This window comes from Magallana gigas, chromosome 7 (genome assembly GCF_963853765.1).
Source record: "Magallana gigas chromosome 7, xbMagGiga1.1, whole genome shotgun sequence".
NCBI lineage: Eukaryota > Metazoa > Mollusca > Bivalvia > Ostreida > Ostreidae > Magallana > Magallana gigas.
Window position 1 is genome coordinate 39401073 of NC_088859.1, and position 23059 is coordinate 39424131.

Sequence of the window (23059 nt, forward strand, 5' to 3'; positions counted from 1 at the left end):
TAAGATTTTTTAAATGTTTAAATATTACGTCAAGTTAGTTATGAAAAAACGTTATATTTTAACGTGGGGACAAAGATGTATTTTGACAATAAGCCAATCAAATTGCGTATTACATGTACAACAAGAATTAAATTTTTTGAAACGATTTTGTTCTAACAAATCCTTCTAATTTTAAGAAAATGAAAGTTTCTGCGTATCCTTTTTTGCAGCCAGGGGAGGTAATGCGCTGTCCTGTGACAAAGTTCATCACACATGCCACGTCACATATATGTTTCCTCATTTTATTGGCTGCTGCAACATTTCGACTGACGGAGAGCGGCGTCACCATAACAACCACATTTGATATACACAACCCAACATTCGAATCTCTAACCAAAGATGAAAAAATACAGAGTTTATTAAAGGAAACTCTGAGGCCTGCAAATACCTTGTTAACCCATGTTCAACTGTGTATTGTATTTTGGATTCTAGGTACATATTCATGCAATATTTTTCATTGTTCTGTGTGCATGAAGAAAATTTGCCTTGAAATACTGATGTAACTACCATAGAATAATACAACTTTTTCCCATAACCAATTTAAGAAAATGAGATCGTGATTTAATTTTTTTTTTCATTTTTCAAAGTATGATATTCGCAAAAGTTTATTTCCCAAGTTATATATAAGAAAAAGTAATCACCAGGACAATGTATTGAACAGTAAAACACTTTTTAAAATATATAGAATAATAAACAACTAGATAAGCAACCCAGACGATCCCTTCTTTCATTTAAATATTATTATTACCATAATGACGTTATGTCTCTCTTTGCTACAGATGGGTATTGAATTTGTCACCAATTAAACTTATCTCAAGAGAAGAGCTTAACTGAATCCCAATGTACTTTTCTCTAGAAAAAAGAAAGAATGCAAAAAATGTCATGAAATTGATGTTGGTTTACAGGATTGTTGTGGATAGAGTGTAAACAACTGTACAGCATAGGTCTGAGGGCGTATATCACGGTCTACCAGAAGCTGATCGACTTCAGCGTACTGTCCATGTACCTAGCTTCCTATGTTCTGCGCTTCTTCACAGAGTACAAGATATCTCAGGCCGACAGGTCAGATTTCAGCCATAATCGGACTATTTATACCACTCCACAACTCCACAACATACAACATGCCCCCTTTTTATTGGTTATTTTTAATATAAAATAAAGTACTATTGCAACTGTATTGAGTATATGTAATGAAAATAGAGTATCACGTTCTGTGAAGAAACAAGTATTAAGGGTTTGGTATATTTTATGGTTACTTGAACATATTAACATTTATGAGTGTTTTCAGTAAAAAAAAAAAAACCCAACAGCACTTGTATTACTGCAAACAATTTACCATTTTTTCCACCGATTCTTCAAGTACTGAATTTATGCTGAATAATGAGTGGTGTTTGCTATAGGTGTTTTAATGGTACTCACGTGGCGCGAGAACTCCTCTGGCAGGAGAACTATACCTATTTCAACTGGAAACTTGACGAAATAAAGAGCACACGGAATGCGCCGATGAATTATTTCATGGAGGCATGTAAGTTTATTATAAATAAATAGAACACCAGTACACAAAAATTTTGGTATTTTTTTCTCAAATTCCGATGATCAAAAATAGCTGGAAGAAAACACCATAATTAAGCAATGAAAGAAATTTTGTTTAAACCGGTATTTCATTGTACCAGTATTTAAACCATAATGGTATACATTGAAGGTTTTTAGGTGGGAATGGGGGAGGAGTGGGAGTTTTTTGTTTGATTAATAATGTGATGACGCGTGCCATTTTGAAGAACAGCAGTGATGTATTTAATTGAAAAACACTTATCTTTTTTGACAGCGCGGTTTCATTGGAAGCCCAACGACCCAGAAATCGTATCGGATGTTCTGTTTGCCATTGCAAATGTGATAAGTTTTGCAAGAACCACCTACCTCATGCCTGCATTTGAGGTCCTCGGACCTCTGCAGATTTCTCTGGGGCGAATGATTGGAGACATAACGAGATTTATGGTTTTATTTACCCTGGTGTGTATATTGAGAAAAAAAATGATTTGTATGTCATAAAAATTATAGATGCTTTCAAAAGTTAAAGCTAAACCTTACATCCAAATGAAGCTTACTTTAACATAGCAAAAAGGAACAGTTCTTTCCCTTATACCGTAATACCGGCATCTTAGCAATACAAGATGATATGTTCTTTTAAACAATTTTCTTCGTATATTAAGAAGGTTATTTTTTAGATTACGTATGTACTTGAAATATAACTCAAGGCCTTCTTATTATTTATGTATTTTAGGTTCTGTTTGCTTTTATGGTTGGTCTCCATAATCTATACTGGTACTATGGTGCGCAGCGAATTAAAATGGTTCTTAACGAGAAAACCATATATGTCCACGCCGCGGAGGCTTTCCAAGGGTAGGTGGTTATCAAGCATACCAATGATTATAAACCGATAAACTCTTTATCGAAAACATAATATTACAGCATTCAGAATCCCCATTCATTGACCAATCTATGTTTTTGAATTATTGGCATTATTTACCGAATCTTTCACAAACAGATGTGTAGATACATCAGAATGACGTCATACCTAATGTTATTATTCATGTTTCTTATTAATTACATAACTACTCGTTGACAAAAACAATCTCATCCTCAATTGCTCTACTCTAACCGTTAATAAAAGAAAAGATTTTCGTTCCGATAAGATAATTGGGGGAAAGGTTTTACACTATAAAAATGGTTATCGCTAATACCGAACATTTAAACTCTCAAAGCGATTTCCCATCGATGCAGCTCTTATTAATGCATCTCACTCAAGTACGATTGCATATAATGACTTGAGTCTGTTGTATTTTAATCAATGCAGTTTACGTCAGACGTTTTACAGTCTGTTCTGGTCAATGTTCGGACAGGTCAGCATCAGTGACATTATCGTCAGACATCCAGGCCCCACGGGAGGTAAGTCAAACACCACGTGCAAAACTTGGGAATTTGTAGAATGTCTGGATCGAATGTACTAGAGCACTATCTTATCTTGTATCTAGATATACTATACTATTGAATGATTTGTCTTATTAATTACAAATCAGTAGTATTTGTATCCTAACAATTATTCTGTTGAAATTTGAAATTCACATTTTTGGTTCTATTTTTTAATACATGTATAGGTGTGTGTAGGATAACGTTTTTGATTAGTCGGTGCTACTTCCGTGGTAGCTGATTTTAGTTTGATTTTTATTTATTGTAATTTTACTTAAAATGAATGGCTTCATCATCTTTCTTGGAAGAAGTACTATTATTCTACAGAACTTTAATATGTAACAGGGGGAGAATTGTTGTAATTTACAATGAATTTGTTTTTCAAAAATTGTACCACATCCGGTTCTATAAACATTCTCCGTATTCCTTTTATCTTGCTGCTCACAAACCATATCAGAGCGTAGTTGTGTACAAATTGACGGAGGAAAAATTATGTGTACAGAAGAAATTCGCAACGAGTCAGGTATATATTCAAAGGCATGCTTAGTTTATTGCTTAAAAGATATCAAGTAGTTGCAAGACATATTGCCTTGTTCAGCAAAATAAATCAAGAGACCAAGGATGTGAATAAAAATCACGTATCGACATAATTATCTATCTGATTGAGCCCTATATCGTTAGTTGATATTAAGAGTCTACATTTAACGGAGTTCGAGTCGGGTCCATAATTGTGTTAATTTGATATGTAGAAACTCGGGTGTAACATGGCCACTTTATTCATCCAAATTGCTGTCAATACATGCATACTGTAGGGTTATAAGTTATAAGTCCTTCTATTGCCTCATATGACTTCTTTTGTCAAAAGAAATAAAGCAATGATACAAATAACGAAGGAGCAGGGTTGGATACAAGTAATTTTTTAATGCCAAGGATCCCAGTGAAATAGAAGGTCCGCCAAATGTTAATTCATTTAAGCATCCGAACATTGCATAGTCCAGGTATTAAATTATCATATATGTTGTTCATAGTTCGAGCAGTTAAATATATAGCATTGCTCTTTTCTAAAAATCTGCTTTACGCATAGCACATTCTTAGATTTATCCAAGTTTAGTGCAGTAAATGTTAAACCATATCCATAAATAGATATAGGATCTCTCATGATTTGCGATGGTATATGATTTTTATCCAACGAGTTGTGTGTTTTCTATCCCCGAGCCTTGGCGAGGGGATAGAAAACACACAACGAGTTGGATAAAAATCATATACCATCGCAAATCATGAGAGATTCTTTTTATCACATGTTTTACCAAGTATTTTTTTTATCCCAACTTTTTCTGTAAAAATTGTGATTGTGAGCCGCACAACATATTATTTACAACACGTCAACAACGTTACACATGGAAAAAAAGTTCCTTGAAGTTTAACAAACAGTCATTCATTTTCGAACATTTTTTTTTATGAATTCATGACAAATAACTGAAACAACATTAAATGTTTCAAATTTATATCTCAACACCCCTCAACTGAATTAATTATTTACTTTTTCATTCTCCGTCAATCAACCGTCTAAACCTACGTAATGATTAACTATGACGTCACGTGGCGTAAGAACACACAGTGGAATATCAAAAATTTATCCCATGAGTGATATCCACCGTATATTGGGATAAACATGTGATAAAAAAATATATAAAATGTCAGTATATAGACATGAATAGAAGCACTTATAAATATATACTTTTTTGTCTTTTTGTCTTAGGGGAAAAAAGCAGGATTTAAAATAGACAAATAATGAATTAAAACCAATGATATTTCAGTTATTTGTGTCTTGCGAAAATACTATTATCTTTAGCATACAGCAGCATATAAGAAACTAAAGAGAAAACGTCAAACAATATTGACGTTTCCATATTGAAGAATCAAAATGTAAAATTATAAGCGTCAATGGGGTTTGTTGCCACTGTCGCAGATTGCTAAAACAAGTCACTGGGAAAATCAATTTTGTCTTGAAATAGACTTAGTACTAACTCAAGTCACGGTGGCCTGATTGGAAACATCCGTAAAGAGGGAAGTATCTTTAAGAGCCAATAACTTTTCTATTTATAAACATTCGTCCTAGTATATATATATATAAAAAATCTTGGGGGAAACTCTTAAGGCTCTCAGGCATCAAAGCAGTCGGACTACCCATCGGGTGAAGTTAATTCCTGCCTTTTTGGGAAAACGGCAAGTGCTTTTTATTAATTTTAAACAAAATCTCTTTGAAAACTTTTTTTCACAGGAGGAAATGTGTTATGTGGAATGAATTAGTGTGAAGCGTAATTGCCAAGCCCGCCTTGTGTGTCTTAGAGATCTGTCCGTGCGTGCGTGTGTTCGGAACAGATTTTTTGAATATGATTTATTTTTCGTTCTTTTTTTTTGCATGGGTGACAATTGTATCTAAGCCTTTTATCAGTACTTCAGGAGTAAGAGAAAAAAATGCAACAGTTACCACATATACCGACCCGCGTTCATTCTAATTGAAAAACACTTATATTTGTTAAATAAAGAATGTAATGTTTAATATTAAAATTTAGAGATGAATGATAAATTTGTTTTTTAAAAAAGCCACCCAATGTATCAAATCAGTTAGTTCATATACATGTATGTAGTCGTGTAGAATGTTCGAACACTCAATTTAAACAGGGCATTTCTTACATAAGCCCCATCTATGTATGATCTAAGTCGGGCATATGTGGTGTGTTGAAATGAAATGGCTGACCAAATGACGACCTTCCTTTCAGTGTATGGGGGACCGACACCTGAGTCTGTTAACATGGAGAGAAGCACAGACATAGTAGAGCAAGTCGGAATGTACCTGTTCGCTCTTTATCATGTCGTCATCATCATCGTGTTAATCAACATGTTAATTGCCATGATGAGTCATTCCTTTGAGGACATTCAGGTACATGTTTTTTTTAAAATATTTAAGTGTCTGAAAGAACTTACCCATCGGATCTACATTAAGATGGGTCGGTGGTCGTGGCCATTTTTTTTTTTTTTACTAAACTTTCCTTCTTTAGAAAAAGACCTTTTGGTAAATGCTCATATTTTAAAATATGAGGAATTTTTCTTTACTTCATGTAAATAATAGTTTATGGTTAAAAATTAATGTCTGGAATTTTAAGGTAGATCTGATGGCTACTTTGTTGTCCATCGAACATCCTTAAAATTCAGCAATGATTTCTTAACCATGCACACTAATACACATTTTTCAGTGGGAGAAAATTCCAATTATCTATATACAGAGCTCTATAAAAATGGCCACGGCATTCTAGCCCTTTTCATAACATTTTATTCTTTCAAACATTATAAAGTTGAACATAAGATAAAGGCAAACTATTTTGAAAGTCAAAATTATTCATAATATCCTGTTGTAAATTCTCTATCCTGCATTCTGTATATGCATATCTTTATTACTATAATACAAATCAATTATTTTGCTATTTTTATTTCAATAATCCACCTCATTCAGCTATACAATTTACAATATTCAACCTTAAACGTTATAAAAGCTAACAAACTTCGTTAAATGTCACAAAGTCCAGCAGTTCTCAAACGTTGTGATTTTTTTGTGCTTCAGACTGATTGTGACGTAGAATGGAAGTTTGCGAGGACGAAGCTGTGGCTGAACTATATGGACGAGGGCAGTACCCTCCCGGTACCTTTCAACATGATCCCTACCCCCAAGTCTTTGTGCTACGCCTGGAGGTTCTGTAAAGACCTGCTGGCCATATCGGACGTGTCATGGCTGGAATACCAAAAGAACAAAAAGCAGACCTTTATTAAGGTGGCCTTTCTTTTCTAGTGACTCTTTGGGTTAACCTGCAAAATCTTTGCTTTTGTTTCCATATATTTCATGTTTTTTTTATGTTGTAAGATCAGTATTATCTATTTCATAGAGGTAACTTATCGATATAGAAAAAAGGGTCACCAGGGGTATTTCTTCCGGTATCGCGCTCTTCAGTGCACATTTTAAAAAAGTTGCATGCATCCTTCATCGCAATTCTTAGTGAGAAAAAGACGAATCTTGGAAAATCCAGCTGATTAGAATTTGTTGGAAAGGTGTTTCACAGGCGCTACATTGGAGATGACGTGGCGCCGTGTAAACACCTACCCGACAGGTCAGCAATGACGTCATTACCTTTGTTGTTTATCATTCTTATTGATTTTATATGTTGTTTTGATTCAAGGAGCATGTTTTTATAGTTTTTACAGTTGCAGAAAAATAACATCTGAAATTGCGTTTTTAGTTTCGGTAGAAAACTTGTTATATAGTACGTTTTCCTGTACATCTACCCCGCGTGACTTATCGAATTCACAATACGTCACAGCATGGAAGTTAGTAAAAAAATACCCACCAGTATGATATTCATTTGATCAAGGAGCAATTTAGCCTACTTTAACTTAATAGGATGACGTCAGTTACGATTTTTATTAATTTTCACTCAACTTATGGTCAAATTTCCTGTTCGTTCTTATGTAAGCTTCAGAAAAAATAAATTAAAGTAGTAAATACATAATATAACAACCTTAAATGTTTCGTCAATTCAACTTACATCGCTCTATTGTGTATGTCTCTTTTGTTAGCTGTATCTTCTTGTCCAATCGTGTCAAGTTTAAATATGACTGGTTTTGAATCTTTTTGCATAATTTTATCGAGTTCAAATATGACTGGTTTTGATTTGTTTTATACAATGAATATTTTTTTGAACATCTAATTTCATAATACAGAAGCGTATTAGTGCCACATATGCACTTCACTTTTTTTTTTATTTTCCACACAATCTGTAAAATTTACACTTTAATATGTTAATTTTACACGTTAATCTGTAAATTTTTCAATTTAAAATTTAAAAAACTCACTCTTTAATCTGTAAAATTCACACTTAAATCTGTAAAATTCACACTTTAAAGTAAATTTACACTTTATTCTGTTAAATTTACACTTTAATATGTAAAATTTACACTTTAATCTGTAAATCTTACATGTTGATCTGTAAAATTAACACTTTAAAGTGTAAAATTCATACTTTAATCTGTAAAATTTACACTTTAATCTGTAAAATTTACACTTTAAAGTGTAAAATTCACACTTTCATCTGTAAAATTTACACTTTAAAATGTGAAATTCACACTTCCATAATCTGTAAATTTTACACTTTAATCTGTAAATTTTACACTTTAATCTGTAGAATTTACACTTTAATCAGTAAAATTCACACTTTAAAGTGTAAAATCTACACTTAAAATGTAAAATTTACACACTATCCTGTAAAATTTGCTCATATATACACATACATTGGAGAGTATTTATCATTTCCGATGGTTTGATCGAAGCATTATGGACTGAAATATTTTAATTAGTGAATATTTCAAACTTTGTCTTAAATACAGTGACATCAATACGCAGTGATATTAAAAAGAAAAATAATACTGTGGGTTTTTCAAATAGATATAAGTGGTTTTATGCCTCGGCTTATTTCCACACATTCTTTGATGATTTTACAATAAAAGTAACAAACAGTGTTGAATTACTTATCATTCAAAGAATAAACATTATGTATCATTCTGTCTAAACCTCGATTTAGTATAAGTACGTTCATTACTTTGAGTTGTGTACATACTACAAAAACTTGATTAAATAAAATTGTACTGTATACAAATGAATAAAATTGATGCTTTAAACTAGTGAAAGTTGACGTTTTATATACATTTAACAGGCTTGAAGACTGTGTATTTGCATAAAAGTGAACAAAAAGTCACACTCACAAAACATTGTTACAGATAATTCCACATTTTATGTTGCGGCCGCCATATAATTATTTGGTGGCCGGCTGGCCGCCAGATAAATAAGTGCCGGTCGCTATGACGACAACTACTTATTTATCTGGCGGCCGCCACATATAGTTATATAGCATTCGCCAGAAAAGCGGTCACCTTATTTTTTGGCGGCCGTCAGATAATTAACTTGTTGCGACCGCCAGTTATAATGTGGCGGCCGCCTGATGAAATATATTTCCACCTGTGACTTTCCGGCTTCCATTATGTACGCCCTTCTTGACATATATTTAATATTTTTGAAAGTCTCATAGTTTAATCTAAAAACGTTCATGAGAAAACTCTTAAATATCAGTCTAAAAAATGAAAATATTAGTCGCGTTTGACGGTCTTCTAAACATTGCAAATCTATACTACTATATTAAAATAATAGACTCGAATTTTTAGTCTTTAATACCGATAAATCGGAAGAATACTGTCTTTTGTTTTATATATTTTAAACATCGTTGGTTCTTGAAGATTACCAATTTGTTTTTATTTGTTCTCAGTAAAGCTTCGCTAATTAGTAATCAACGAAAATTCCTAAAAAAAAAAACTCCCGGAAATCATTTGGATTTTTTGGATTTTACAATCTTGCGCTTGCGCAATACATTCACGCTAAAGGGATTTTTAGTTTATGTTTCCACAATATCATATTTACATGAATAAACTCAGAAAGATAATACAAATACGGGTAATTTTTCTTTGGAAATTTGCTATACATATTCTGTTCATATATATTAATGATTTTTTATAAGAGAAAGTATTAAATACTGTATACAGAATTATTTTCGCCCCATGTTATTTTTGCCCTTCTACACTTCAAAACAGTTACGCCCCGTCTTAAATTCGCCCAGACACGGATGTGTACTAAAGAGATAACTTGGAACATTGTAATTCGCCCAGTTTTAAATTTGCTAGCTGATAACGATGACGAAAGGGGGGAAAATAAAAAGGGGGCGAATATTTCCCTGTATACAGTAACAAATATACATAAATCGTTCCGGAGCAATTCTGCAATTGTCTGCTACATTACGAGTATATGGGAGGCATTCAAACTGTGGTGAGGGCCTTTTCCGAGACACAGATTATTCAAACTAAGGGAAGTGTAGTAAAATTAATAGCATCATTGTAGGCTTATAGCTTTGTTATGTAAATGTCAATAATACGGGGTGTCGATGTACCTATTTCGTAAATGTCAATGTCAATTTCAACCCGTGCACGCACGGGTCAAAGTCTAGTTATAGCTATTTTCGTTGTCTATCAATACTGCGAAGAAAAACAAAGAAAGACCTTAATAAAATGCATGACGATTCATAACATATATTGAAATTCAGAAACAAATATGTTCTAGACAGGGTGATTTAAGTTTTTAGTCCATTAAATTATCACTTTTTTCAGTTTTTGTGAAAATTTTAAATATAAATCTGATTGAAAGAGACGAGGGAAATGGCTTTCATTATAGAAAGCCCTTAGCGTTGAACATTTTTTTGCCATGTGACACTGATAAATTTTGTCTAAGAGAATTTAATTATAACTGTTTCAGTTTTTGGAAAATTTAATACTGTTAATGAGAACTCATTTGTCGATTGCAATGTTTATTATCCAAGCAAGATCAAAGAAATGCCGGACATTTAATTAAAACAGCCATGTGGTGAATACACAGTATTTTACAGATAAATGTGTGATTTTTACAGATTAAAGTGTAAATTTACAGATTAAAGTGTGGATTTTACTGATTAAAGTATAAAAATTACAGATTAAAGTGTGAATTTTACAGATTTAAGTGTGAATTTTACAGATTAAAGTGTAAAATTTACAGATTAAAGTGTAAATGTTACACTTTAAACTGTAAATTTTACAGATTAAAGTGTGAATTTTACACTTTAAAGTGTGAATTGTACAGATTAAAGTGTAAATTTTACACTTTATTTTACACTTTAAAGTGTGAATTTTACAGATTAAAGTGTGAATTTTACACTTTTAAGTATGAATTTTACAGATTAAAGTGTGAATAATTTTGCACTTTAAAGTGTGAATTTTACAGATTAAAGTGTGAATTTTACACTTTTAAGTATGAATTTTACAGATTAAAGTGTGAATAATTTTGCACTTTAAAGTGTGAATTTTACAGATTAAAGTGTAAAATTTACAGATAAATCTTCCACGTGTACCTGACGAATTGTGTTATTTTGACAGAAAAGGAGAGAACGGGTGTGTAAGACTCTTGACCTGAAAGTAGAGGACACCTCCTATAGTGACATCATGCAAAGGCTGGTCAAAAGATACCTCTTCAAGATGGAGCGTGCCAAAGATGAAAAAGAGATAGGTCCGAATGGGTCACATTTACTAGTTAATTGTTATATATCGGAATTGTCATGACGAACTCGTAATTTATAAGCTAAAAGATGCAAATGAATTACAAAAAAGGCGAATTATTTACCACAATAATGTTCTAATTCAACCAAATCCATAACGAGCATATTACATCCCTGATTCAAAGTAATTAAAAAACACCGAGTAAATGTAAATGCTCAAAAACAAAAATTGCGCATGTGTTTATAATTCATGTATGAAGAACCATAATGTAAGCAAAGGGATTTGGGGGGGGGGGGGGGGGGGGTCTAAAGCGTAATAATTTGCAAAGTGTTAGATTTGAATGACCGAATGAGCTTTATTACTGTGTTAAGAAACTTGTATAATGATTACCTCTAGTAATCTATGTAACATCTGACTCGAACAATCTATAAATAGACAACATCGTGTTCGGTAAACCAATCTGCAATGAACCAACAATTAATTCAAAGTTACTGGATATGTATGGTGGCATATCTCTGCTCCTTGTGTGCAAGTTATTTTTCTATCAAATATATCGACATGCAAGATAATTATGTTGACATGCAAGATAGTTATGTCAACATGCAACATATCTATGTTGACATGCAAGAAAATTGCTATCAAATAAATTTTTTATAATATCTCAAAAAATCTAAAGTCTCGTCCACATGAGACATCCAATATGCTAGATGCTACTTATTTATGTCGACATGCAACTTATTTATGTTAACCTGCGAGATAAATATGTTGAAATGCAACTTATTTATGTTAACATGCAATTTCTTTATGTTGACATGCAACTTATTTATGTTGACATGCAAAAATTTATGTTGACATGCAACTTAGTTATTTATCTCGCATGTCAACATAACTAAGTTGCATGTTGACATAAATAAGTAGCATGTGAACACAACGAAGTTGCATGTTGACATAAAGAAATTGCATGTCGACATAAATAAGTTGCATTTAGCATATTTGATGTCACATGTTGGCGATATTTGAGATTTTTTATAATTCTCGTTTGATAGCAATTTTCTTGCATGTCAACATAGATATGTTGCATGTTGACATAACTTTCTTGCATGTCAACATTTTTATCTTGCATGTCAACATATTTAAAAGAAAAATAACTTGCACACAAGGGGCAGAGATACGCCACCATAGGTATGTGATCTGGTGTGTATGTTTTTAGGAGAACCCGGTACACTCTGTTAAGTGTCGTTAACTACGAATAAAGTTATAAAACTGATAGCAATTAAATAGTATAAAATACTCGCATATTTCTCTGTGTTTAAGTATTCATGCATTTTAAATATGCTCTCTTAGTTAAAGATGGAGTGCCTAATTTGAGGAACGAGGATGTTGAAATTGTAGAGACAAATGACACTCCCCCTCCAGTACCGGACGCTCCTAGCAGAATTCCGTATGCCACGCCCATTCACGAGGAGGATGAGGATGACACACATCCTATCAATAAAAGTACATTTTTTTTTTTTTTTTTTTTACAATTTTAGACTATTTTTATTCGGCAAACCTAGATTTTAGTCATTTTCACAGAATTTGTTAATTTGCTTAAACATAAAAATATTTCAAATTGATGTTAATTTCCTTAAACATAAAAATATTTTAAATTGATGGATATTCATCAATACTCAACAAGAACGGGCTTGCAAAGTTCCAGAGTAAACATTAAAATCAAGAAACACTTCGAGTTCTTATCCTTCTTGCGTCAAGAAATGAAATAAAGCTATGTAGTACTGTAAAAAAAATCCTGATGCATTTTTGTCTGCTTTTTTCAGATCTCAGGTCAGGAGTTGGATCAAAACGGAAGTTATGCGGTCGTTCAAACATGCGCAGAGTGTCCAGCAGTGTTGCTCCTCCTCCCACAACGTTAGTGATACCACAACTTGATGCTATTCAACGATCACAGAAACTGTTAGACGTTCGCTTACAACACCTTCAAGCTAATAGTAAGGAGAACAATCGTATCATAGACGATATTGAGTTCTTAAGGCGTGTCATGACAGAGAATCAGAAGGCGCTGTTCAATATAATACACGCCCTTGGAAATATGCAAGGTGAAATAGTGGACCTTGTCAAGTGCTTATCATCAACGCCAGTACCAGATAAAAATCATAGTCATATGAACTCTTCGAATTCTGTATCCAAGTCTTCAGGGAAAAAGCGTACTAGTCACCAGGATGACGAAGAAAGTGAAGTGTGACTTCCATAGAGACAGGGTGGGTTGGGGATTTCACCAGCTAAATAAATTAAGGAGCTTTTTAAGTTTGAATATAAAGAATATTTATGAATTTGTGTTCAAAATATTCACCCTCAACATTTGACTCTATTTTCTAATTTGATTATTCAAAATTCTGAGGAAAGGTTAATATTGATTCGGCTAAGAATATTATATTAATGGTAAAATTTAAAGCAGCAAAGTGATATATATATATATCGAATCTGTGATCTGTTAAAATATGAAGTATTGGTTGTTAGATCCTTGTTACTTTACATAGAATATTGTAAAAAATGTTGTTTCGATAAAACATGGCAGTAAAAATTGGCCAGTATTGAACGGCTGTTTTTTCCTTTTGTTTGAGTGAGTCTATCGATATCAGACTTCGTAATTCATACAACCTTGCATGTTTTTAAAATCAGGTGCGAATTATTATTGTGTATGAGAGGACCCAATTTTACCATAAATGGTTGTCACAACAATTATTTATTAGATTGCGTTTTACAACGAAGAAGACATCTTTGTAGAATGTTAACATTATTCATTACGGTAACTTAGATAAACAGTGACAAAGTGAAACACTTTGAAGGCATAACTAAAAAGAAGTATATTCATACGCGTACAAAATGCGTTTAAATTGTTACATGTAGTTCTGAATCCATTTAATCAATAGTTGTACAACGTATGAAAATCATTGGTTACCTACGAAAAAGAGGATATACATGTAATATCGTTAATGCATGACCTGATGCATATACAGCAAATTGTGAATCTTGATAAGTACGTCCTAAATGAAGCAATCAGCGGGAATTCACAGAATAGCAAGATTTGCTCGACACTTGACGTTGCGGCCTAAGTAAGCGATGTAGCCTATGGGCCTCTTGATAAAATAATCGTCCGACAGGTCGAAATTTTATTCATTTTTTTGCCCACTGCAAATTGTTTATACATTAAACGATTTAGGCAATAATGTCGAGACAGTCACCGGCAATGATTCAAAAAAATATATTTTGTGTGTGTGTGTATGTGGGTGGGGGTTGGGTTCATAACCGATTTTCTCATTAAAACTTAATATATACTCTTGCTTTCTAAATATGATTTCCGTCTTATTAAGAGGTCGCCGACCAAAAGGAAGGACTAGTATAACATCTTTGTAACACCTACTGTGTTCAAAGAGAGTGAGGGAGGGGATAAGGATCCATCGACGACTTCCCGTGTTTTCAGCAGGTGTTACAAAGATATTATACTAGTCCTTTATCTTCAATGGCGACTTCTTCTAAATAAGACGCAAGCCATACTGAGAAAAAATGAATCGATCAATCCTTTTTATACAATTTTTTTATATATCAGTTTTATTCAAAATGCTGAAATGCAATGTATTCTTTTTGTAAATTTCAATGTTACATTTATTATTTTAATTACATACATTTCATTTAATTTTATATACATGTATATATATATTTGTGGAACACAAAGAGGTTGTATTTGCAACCCTCATTTGGCCAAATTATTGGTCCAGATGCCCATTTATACAATATAAAAAGAAAACGTTCTTGTGAATATTGGCTTTTTTAGCAGTGCCTGAAGAGAAATTAGACAACTTGTGTGTGGACCATTGTTTGAATAAGCTTGGATTCCATTCACCCAAAGATTCTTTCTGCCAAGTTTGGTTGAAATTCATAAAGTGGTTCCAAAGAACACTTCAGGCAACAATGATTACATCAAGTACAGACAACATTCAACAATAAGAACAAGGGGCACACGGGCCTTGACGGTCACCTGAGTACCATACTCCTTAGATAGACCTGTAAGGGAGTCTCATGTTTGCATTTTAAGTTTCAATTTTGAGTCTAAATACTAATTCAAGACTCTTCTGAAAAGTACCCCCGCTTTTATTATTTGGCGTTTGCAAACGTCATCAATTCATTAATTGGGGAGGGTGGTAAGAGAGACTTTCAGGCCACTTTATAATATTCAGTCTCGTTTAAAATATACACAAGCATACAATGCACAGGAAATTAATTAAAGTAGATTTCCTGAAACAGAATACATATTTAATTTGACATTGCAAAGTAACAATTTACTTTGAAGCTGTCAAGTTAAGAGTGTAAAATCGTTAACAGACAACGTACGACCAACGTTTACCCAAAACTCTCAAGTGATCTAAAAGAAAAAATACATTTTCAATATGTAGCCATATTTGTCACCCCACCCACTCCCCCTCCAAAAAAAGAGAGAGAAATTTAAAAACCTTCAACCCCCGTCCCATGGGCAGTGAATTTCACTATTTAAAAAGAAGACACCATGAACATAAAAACAATGCATTAGTACCCTAGTTGGGTGCGTCTTTTTACCCCAAGGAACCCCAATGATAAAAATTGATGATTTATACCCAAGGGGTCTTATTGGAGTTCAAAGGTCACCTCTTAGTACCCCAAGGAGACCCGCAAGAACCCCATAGAACCCAAATGATAAAGTTATTAACCAGTGATACCCCAGGGGTCTCATTCGAATCGAAGGCTCACCCCAAGTAAGGCAAGGTACATGTACCCCAGTGATAGAAATTAATAACTATTAATACCCAAGGGGTCTCATTTGAATCCAAGGGTCATCTCTTAGTACCTCAAGGAACCCCAAGGATACTCATAAAACCCCAAGTAACCCCAAAAATAGAAATTAATAACCAGTGATACCCCAGGAGTCTCATTATACCCCTGTAAATGAAGTTTTGGGGGTATATTGGTTTCACCCTGTTTGTAGACACAACTTTGTCCCCCCCTGTTGAAATTTTTACTACTGCATGGATTTTGTCTGAGATACCAATGATTCCCTAGGGGTATCAAACATTTTTAATTTGTATTATTATTTTATTCTTTTAAGTTCCTTGAGGTATCCTTGGGGTTCTATGGTGTATCAAGAGTTATGATTCTGTATTATTAGGGTATTCTTGGAGTTCCTTGGGATATCTCTGAGGTTCCCCAGGATTCTTAGAGGTGTATCTGGAATACCAATGAGTCCCCAGGGGTATCAAGAGTTTTAAATTTGTATTATTAGGGTATCCTTGAGGTTCTATGGGGTATCAAGAGTTATAAATCTGTATTATTAGGGTATCTTTGGGGTACCAAGGGCAAGGGGTTACCCTTGCACTCTACTGAGACCCCTTGGGTATTAATAGTTATTAATTTTTATAATTGGGGTTCTTTGGGGTAAAAAGACGTGCCACATTAGTTAATTTCCAACATGGAAATATAGTGAAAGTACAGAAAAAGAATTTAAAAGTTCAATATATGAATCTGTAGGCACCTTTCATTTACTAGATCTTGACCTTAAGAATAGGGTACCTTACTCTGAGACAAAGTTACAACTTGAATAAGCTTTCTCAACAAATGGTTCGTTGCAGAGAGGACATCAATTAACCCCCTTCATATTTTTTCAGATTTCAGATTTTTAAATCTTCAAAATAAATCTGTACCTACGCAGTTCAACAGCTGTTCTGAGTGATTAAAAAGGCATTATACAAGATGGCCACACCCCCTTTTTTTTTTTTGCACATTTAGTCCTGCCCATGAGGTCCCGGGCATGTTAATGGGCCTTGTAGTTTTCAAGAAGCTAAAAATGTAAAATTGTATATCGACTAAGACAGATTTATAGCAGTAGGTCATTTAAATGACTCAAGTGAATTAAAAAGCTCACTTCTGTTTTCAGCTTGAGGGAGCTAAAAAGGAAAGGTAAAAAAAACAACACCTACAAAATTATCAAGGAATTTAATTCATTATCATTCTACAAGCTTTGGAGCATGTGACATAATATATTGACCACCAGATTAATGAATGAATAATGGTGACACGTCTAAGAATTTTGAAGAGAAGAGCACAAATTAAAAATCTGAAATCCACCACACTTAATAATTATTATCCAAGCATTAGTCCACTATAACAATCCTTGTTGTAAAACTAAAACAAGTGGACATCAATCTTCACACCAGTTTATTGAACGAAAATTTGTAGATTAATTAAAATACATATATATTGCAATATATGTGCATTACACATTTGCTGACTGAGGTTCTTGTATACAGCTATCTGAGACATAAGTTCTACATTTCATTTATCACAATAACCAAAGGGAACAAAACCAAAGAGAGAAAGCATGAAACCTGTGGTGCTGATGCACTATTTTCCAATGTATTTTTCTTATTAAAGCAATATGAAAACTTTTCCTTGGATATTGACAAAGAAAGGATAACTTATAATGTACATTAGGCATATCACAAAACAATTAATGAAAAATAGGAATTAGTTCAATATATAAATCTGTTCATGGGGAGGAAAAATAGGAATTGGTTCAATATATAAACCTATTCATGGGCAGGTAACAGAGTACGGGTAACAATTCAAACAATCAGAAAACATAAATTTACTTCATTGATTTGAAATTGAAGGAAGATGCATGTATCTGAATAAAAAAAACAACTTCCAAAATGGTACAAGATGATACAAGTCAATTCAAACAGCATGAACAGTAAAACGGATTCTATATCTATGTGCCTACAGAGACTTCAGTAATAGGTCGAATATCAAATATGGAATATTATGTTAAATTAATCATATTTCAAATAAAATTCTTACATTGCTGTTCATGTTTGTACAAGTGTTTTTTAAAAACACAAAATAAATAAAATTTGAAATTTTCTACTCTTTTCAAAATGTAACCCTACCAGTGTATAATCATGATTAAAAATCTGTTGAAATTGATTTCACACTTTACATTGTGATATAACATTGCATATAACAACCATTAGTTTGGAAATCTATCCAGCTCCCATCTTTCACTTAATTAACTGGCCTTGATCCAGGCTCTTAAGCCAGGTCCCTGAGAGGAGGTCACCTGAGAACTAAGAGTAGGATAATCTGTATCCACAGCATGACTAGATGCATGTTGATTGAGATCTTCCTGTAGAAGAATTTGGCTACAGGTGGGACATGGAACAAAGTTCGGGCTCTTCCATGGAGCAGTGCTTCCTTTACCACTGATATTTAACACAATCTCGGCACCAGGTCTTGATTTCTCACTCGTGTTGTGTGCGGTTAGAAGTTCTTGTTGCTTCTTGATGTCAGGTAGCAACACCAAAAGTTCTGAAAAGATTTCTTTGAAATTTGCAGTTCCAATCAATTCACGACATGTGTTGTAATAGTCTAAAGCAGGTAAATTTCCTCCCCTGAAATCACTTGAACAAGACTTGAATTTGCTAAACTTGTCATCATTCCCTTGAAACACTTCTTTGATTTTCATCACTAGTGCCTTGTTTCTTGACTGGAAGTCCTCTGGTTCTTTATAATGATAGCTCTCTGTTTTTGTTGCACAACTGAAATCATCATTTCCATTAGAAACAGTATCCATCAAGTTTTTCAGACTGAGATCTTTCATGACAGCAAACCCTGGAGGCGGTGATAGTGGACCAGAAGAAAGAGTCTGTGAAGTGTCAAACCCTGGTGGAGGCTTGCTTTTCGTTTTCACGAAGCCAGGAGGAGGTCCTTTTACAGGCGCAGATAATGCAGGAAAGTCTGAAGAATCCAGTTTGGTGTTTTTCTTCCCCTTTGCCTTGACCGGCAAAAATCCTTTCTCTACCTTTTGCTCCAAAGCAGGAAAGTCTGACTCCTCAACATGATTAAGTTTGTCAAATCTGTTCTCTGTTGTCTTCACTGGAATAAATTCCTTCTCTTCAAGAGCCTCTTCTTTCACAGAAGAAACTAATTTATCATTTGAGTTTGAGGTAAATTGGTTTTGACGTGATTTGTCAGATTCAGTGACAACACGCACATCTTCTTTGATTGGAACTTTTTTCTCTGTTTTCTGAACTTTTTTCTTTTCAGGCTCTATTGATAGAGTTCCAAGTAGAGATGTTGCTATATTATCCAAGGAAGCAGTGCCACTGCTAACATCACTACCAGACTTATTATCATTACCAGATTTCCCCTTTTTGTTAATCTTTTTCTTCTTCTTAGTCTCTTTAAAAGTTTCTGAAATTAATTGTTTGTTATCTTTATCCCCACTGAAATTTTCAATCTTAAATTCATCCTGGTCATTTGTCACTTCAAACCAATCGATAGGACTTTCACTTTTCACTTTCTTTTTAGAGCTGTCCATTACATTCTTTAACCAATTGGTATTGCGGTTATCAACCCCAGTTGATAAGGTGGGAAAATCATTTTCAGAGTTAAATGTCTGATTTCTAGTGGTTCTTGGTTTCTCTTTCTTGATTTCACTCTGGTTGGCTGATCCATCATTCATTATGACCTCCATAGGTAATCTACTTGAGACAGAATTAGTGATATTAGTGCTTTTTCCAACTGGATTTGTCTTTTTGCCCCACATATTACTTGGTCCAGATGATGCTCTATTTGCTTTACTAGAAGGCAGACTTGGAAAGTCGTCTGCTGCAGGTCTCGACTTTGATACATCGATGTACGTATTTTGTATAGGTTTGGAAGCATTCTGTAAAGGTTTCGATGCTTTCAAAGGATTAGCTTTGGCTTCTGGTTGTGAAGGTTTTACGAAATTTAAAAGAGATGGGAAATCTTCCTCTGCCATTGCTCCATGCTGCACGGACTGATTAGAATTTTTGGCCAACCTCTGAGCTAGAGACCGACTGGATTTCTCTGAATCAGAGTCTACATTTGCAGGGGAATCAGATCTTAAAACTGTTTTACCCTCCTCTTTCATTTTCCCTAGGGTAGGGAAGTGCTCCGTGTCCTGTAACAGATCCGGGGAAGGTGTTTTTCTCTCTTCCTCCTCCTCCACTGGTTTTGTCTTCTTCATTTTTTCCTCAGACATGACACTCAAAGACGCCTGAATTGCACGATTCATATCTTCATCCCTGCAAAGTAAAACAGAATGACATTGAATGATTCTGTTATTAGAATTGTGTACGTCTGTGATTAGGTAAATACTTTGTTCCTCCTATTAAGGTGTTGGACAATATATTCCAAGCCTTACCTGAACCTTTCCTTCACTGATCTCCCCTGGCCTCTTCCCTGTGCTCCACTCCGTGGGGCTTTCACCTCCTCATAGTCGTCAGCTGTCACTATCCCTGCAAAACAAACACAGATCAATTTTAACTACACATATTTCAGATGTAAAACAGGGCAATGATATAGCTTTCTCATTCAAAATTTGTTGCCCTGATTTAATTAAAATCAGAGCAACATTTTTTGATTGAGAAAGCTATTTAATTAACATATAAAATGATCAATTCAAACAATACATGATTAAAGCATAATTACTACTGGCTGTGTATGTGTGTGTGTGTGTGTGTGTGTGGGGGGGGGGGGGGGGGGGGTTACAACAACATCCACTTAAATATATATGTAAAGAAAGATTGTTCTTAAATGAGTATCTCAAATTGAAGGGAATGAATAATATAAATTAACAAGCAAACATCAAGCTTAAAACAAGAACACAATACTATAGATTTGTTATACATGTATTACCTTTGTCTCTTCTTCTGTTCCTTGGAGCAAGTTGAATATCCACTTCAATAGTCCTGGCTTGCTTAGCTTGTGTCTTTGACATTAAACGAGAGTGCGAATTTGCCTGATGAGCTTGAAAGTCTATCCTTGACCTAAAGGCATGTGTGAACTGGGTATTGGCACAATCTCCTTCCTCACACAAATAGTGCTTAGCCTTGAAGTGATCTTTAAGATCTGCATAATCACTGGAAAAAAGAGCACAATATAAGTATCTATAGTATTACAAAATGAGAAAAAATTATAAGGCAGGCTAGAATGTCTGCAGTCCTGCTATGTGCAGAGCATCAAAGAACAAGTTCTTTTTGGAATAAATCTAATTTCTACCTATGTTATATACATGTAACATAACTTGCGACAGTTTACACTTTAAAACAGAGTAAGCTCTCCAATGTAATACATTGTATTCTACACATATAAACATAATAGGTAGAAATTCAATTTATTCCTTAATTATTTTTTAATTTCAACCAGAAAAATTACACATATTATTTTTAAAAAACACATGTCAACATGATGTGCAAAATTTCGATTTAATATCAAGCGTATAAATATATGTTGCACATGCAGCAAAAGCATCATAATGTGCCGTAGGCAAGTTATGCTTTAAAATTATCAATTTTCACAATACATATTTGATTAAGAAATTTGACAATGAACTGTGGAATAAAATTTAGCAAAACATAACTCATTCTTAATTGATATACAGCTAGTAGTACTCTTTTTTCTTAGGTCCAATTTGAGTGCAAGTTTATCAAAATCATGTATCTTGGGTAAATTTCAGTTTGTAATATACACATTAAATAGAATGCTTTGAATTAAATCACTGCACCAGTACTCATTATTTACATTATGACAATATCAAAAATGGCAGCACCCTTGCATTAAGTTGTATTAAACAGGATTTTCTACAATTAAAATACAAACCTGTAGTAATCCTGACTGCCATCAGATTCACAGAAGTGACAGTAGTAGTGGTCTTTTCTCAGATGTTTGAAAAGTTCATCGTTGTCCATGTACCGTTCATCACAGAAGCGACAAAGAGGATGCCCTTTGTAGGAGGTGTCATCTTTGTCTCCTTGGCGACGATGCAGTGCTAGCTCTTGTCGGGTGTACGGCTTTCTCTCAGATGGGAATATCTTTTGACATAAATAATAAATGTGTATATGCCAAGTACAAACTAATTAATTACCCATTGAATTATTACTGCAGTAAAAGAATATATGCATTTACCTCATTTATATTCCCTAAAAAAAGTACATAAAAAAAAAAAAGTATTAAACACAGAAAACTTGAATTTTTACCTTCAAGTGCTCCAGACACAGAGCACAGAAAAACAAGGTATGAGTCTTGGAGAGATGTTGCTGCAATGCTTTTAGGTTCCTTTCTAATAGGTTGCATTTAGAACATCGATGCTCATTGAGTTTTTCAAACTTCTTCTGAATTTGACTATCTTCAAAAAATATTTTGTACTTTCTATTTGGGATGAAACCTTTTCGAGGAATGTCAGAATTCTTCAGTCTTTTGTGTACCATGTATACCTACAAGAAATAGTTTTACATAAAAAAAAAAAGATCAAAAAATATCCTACACAATTCAACAGTAACTGTTAGTCATTCATAGATTCTGTGTAATGAACTTTTGCTTTCATTTTCTCAATAAATTTTCTATAACGTTACATAAATAATTTTAACAAAAAGGTTCAAAATTAAAGGAGTTGGTTATATATTATTTATACCTGATTTAAGTCAGTTCTACATATGGGACAATACATGTGGTCACAGAGAACACGCATTCTGGTTGAACATCGGTAACATATCGGATGATCGCAATGACCGATGGCAAAAATATCCACGGCCTCGTGGCAAACGGGGCACAAATCATGGTCAATTTGATTTTGAATATGATCCATAACACAGCTAGGCATGGGTCCTGTTACGAAGTTTTTAAGTTCTGACTTTGTCCTTATCTGATCTCAAACTATGCCTATTGGTGACGTGTATGACATTTTATAACCGAAAACGGACAAAAATAGCTTTCGTAACGTAACAGTAGTCTCTCTTTCTGCCTGATGGTGCAATAAGCGTAGTAC

General features: G+C 33.8%; 2 protein-coding genes across 8 annotated transcripts in view; one reads left to right on the plus strand and one right to left on the minus strand.

Moving 5' to 3' along the window:
• LOC105348867 (short transient receptor potential channel 7) overlaps positions 1-13774 on the plus strand; it is a 39102-nt gene extending 25328 nt beyond the window's left edge. For 4 of the 7 annotated variants that reach the window (XM_066065377.1, XM_066065381.1, XM_066065383.1 and 1 more), the window contains exons 6-17: positions 210-471; positions 945-1101; positions 1440-1564; positions 1865-2049; positions 2321-2439; positions 2894-2985; positions 3464-3529; positions 5790-5950; positions 6629-6835; positions 11065-11194; positions 12529-12681; positions 13002-13773. In XM_066065377.1, the coding sequence (XP_065921449.1) occupies positions 210-471; positions 945-1101; positions 1440-1564; positions 1865-2049; positions 2321-2439; positions 2894-2985; positions 3464-3529; positions 5790-5950; positions 6629-6835; positions 11065-11194; positions 12529-12681; positions 13002-13426 (2082 nt within the window). In that variant the 3' untranslated portion in view covers positions 13427-13773. Of the gene's footprint in view, positions 1-209; positions 472-944; positions 1102-1439; positions 1565-1864; positions 2050-2320; positions 2440-2893; positions 2986-3463; positions 3530-5789; positions 5951-6628; positions 6836-11064; positions 11195-12528; positions 12682-13001 lie in introns of all 7 variants that reach the window. The other 3 variants (XM_066065379.1, XM_066065378.1, XM_066065380.1) reach the window with 3 other exon arrangements.
• A 3415-nt stretch (positions 13775-17189) lies between these two features.
• On the minus strand, positions 17190-23057 carry LOC105348868 (E3 ubiquitin-protein ligase ZNF598). Its single transcript, XM_011458454.4, has 6 exons — positions 22706-23057; positions 22272-22508; positions 21895-22106; positions 20932-21155; positions 20438-20531; positions 17190-20318 (listed from the first exon to the last, which is right to left on the minus strand). The coding sequence occupies exons 1-6, from the start codon at positions 22892-22894 to the stop codon at positions 18278-18280; spliced, it is 2997 nt and encodes a 998-aa protein (XP_011456756.3). The 5' UTR covers positions 22895-23057; the 3' UTR covers positions 17190-18277.
• Positions 23058-23059: the final 2 nt, after the last annotated feature.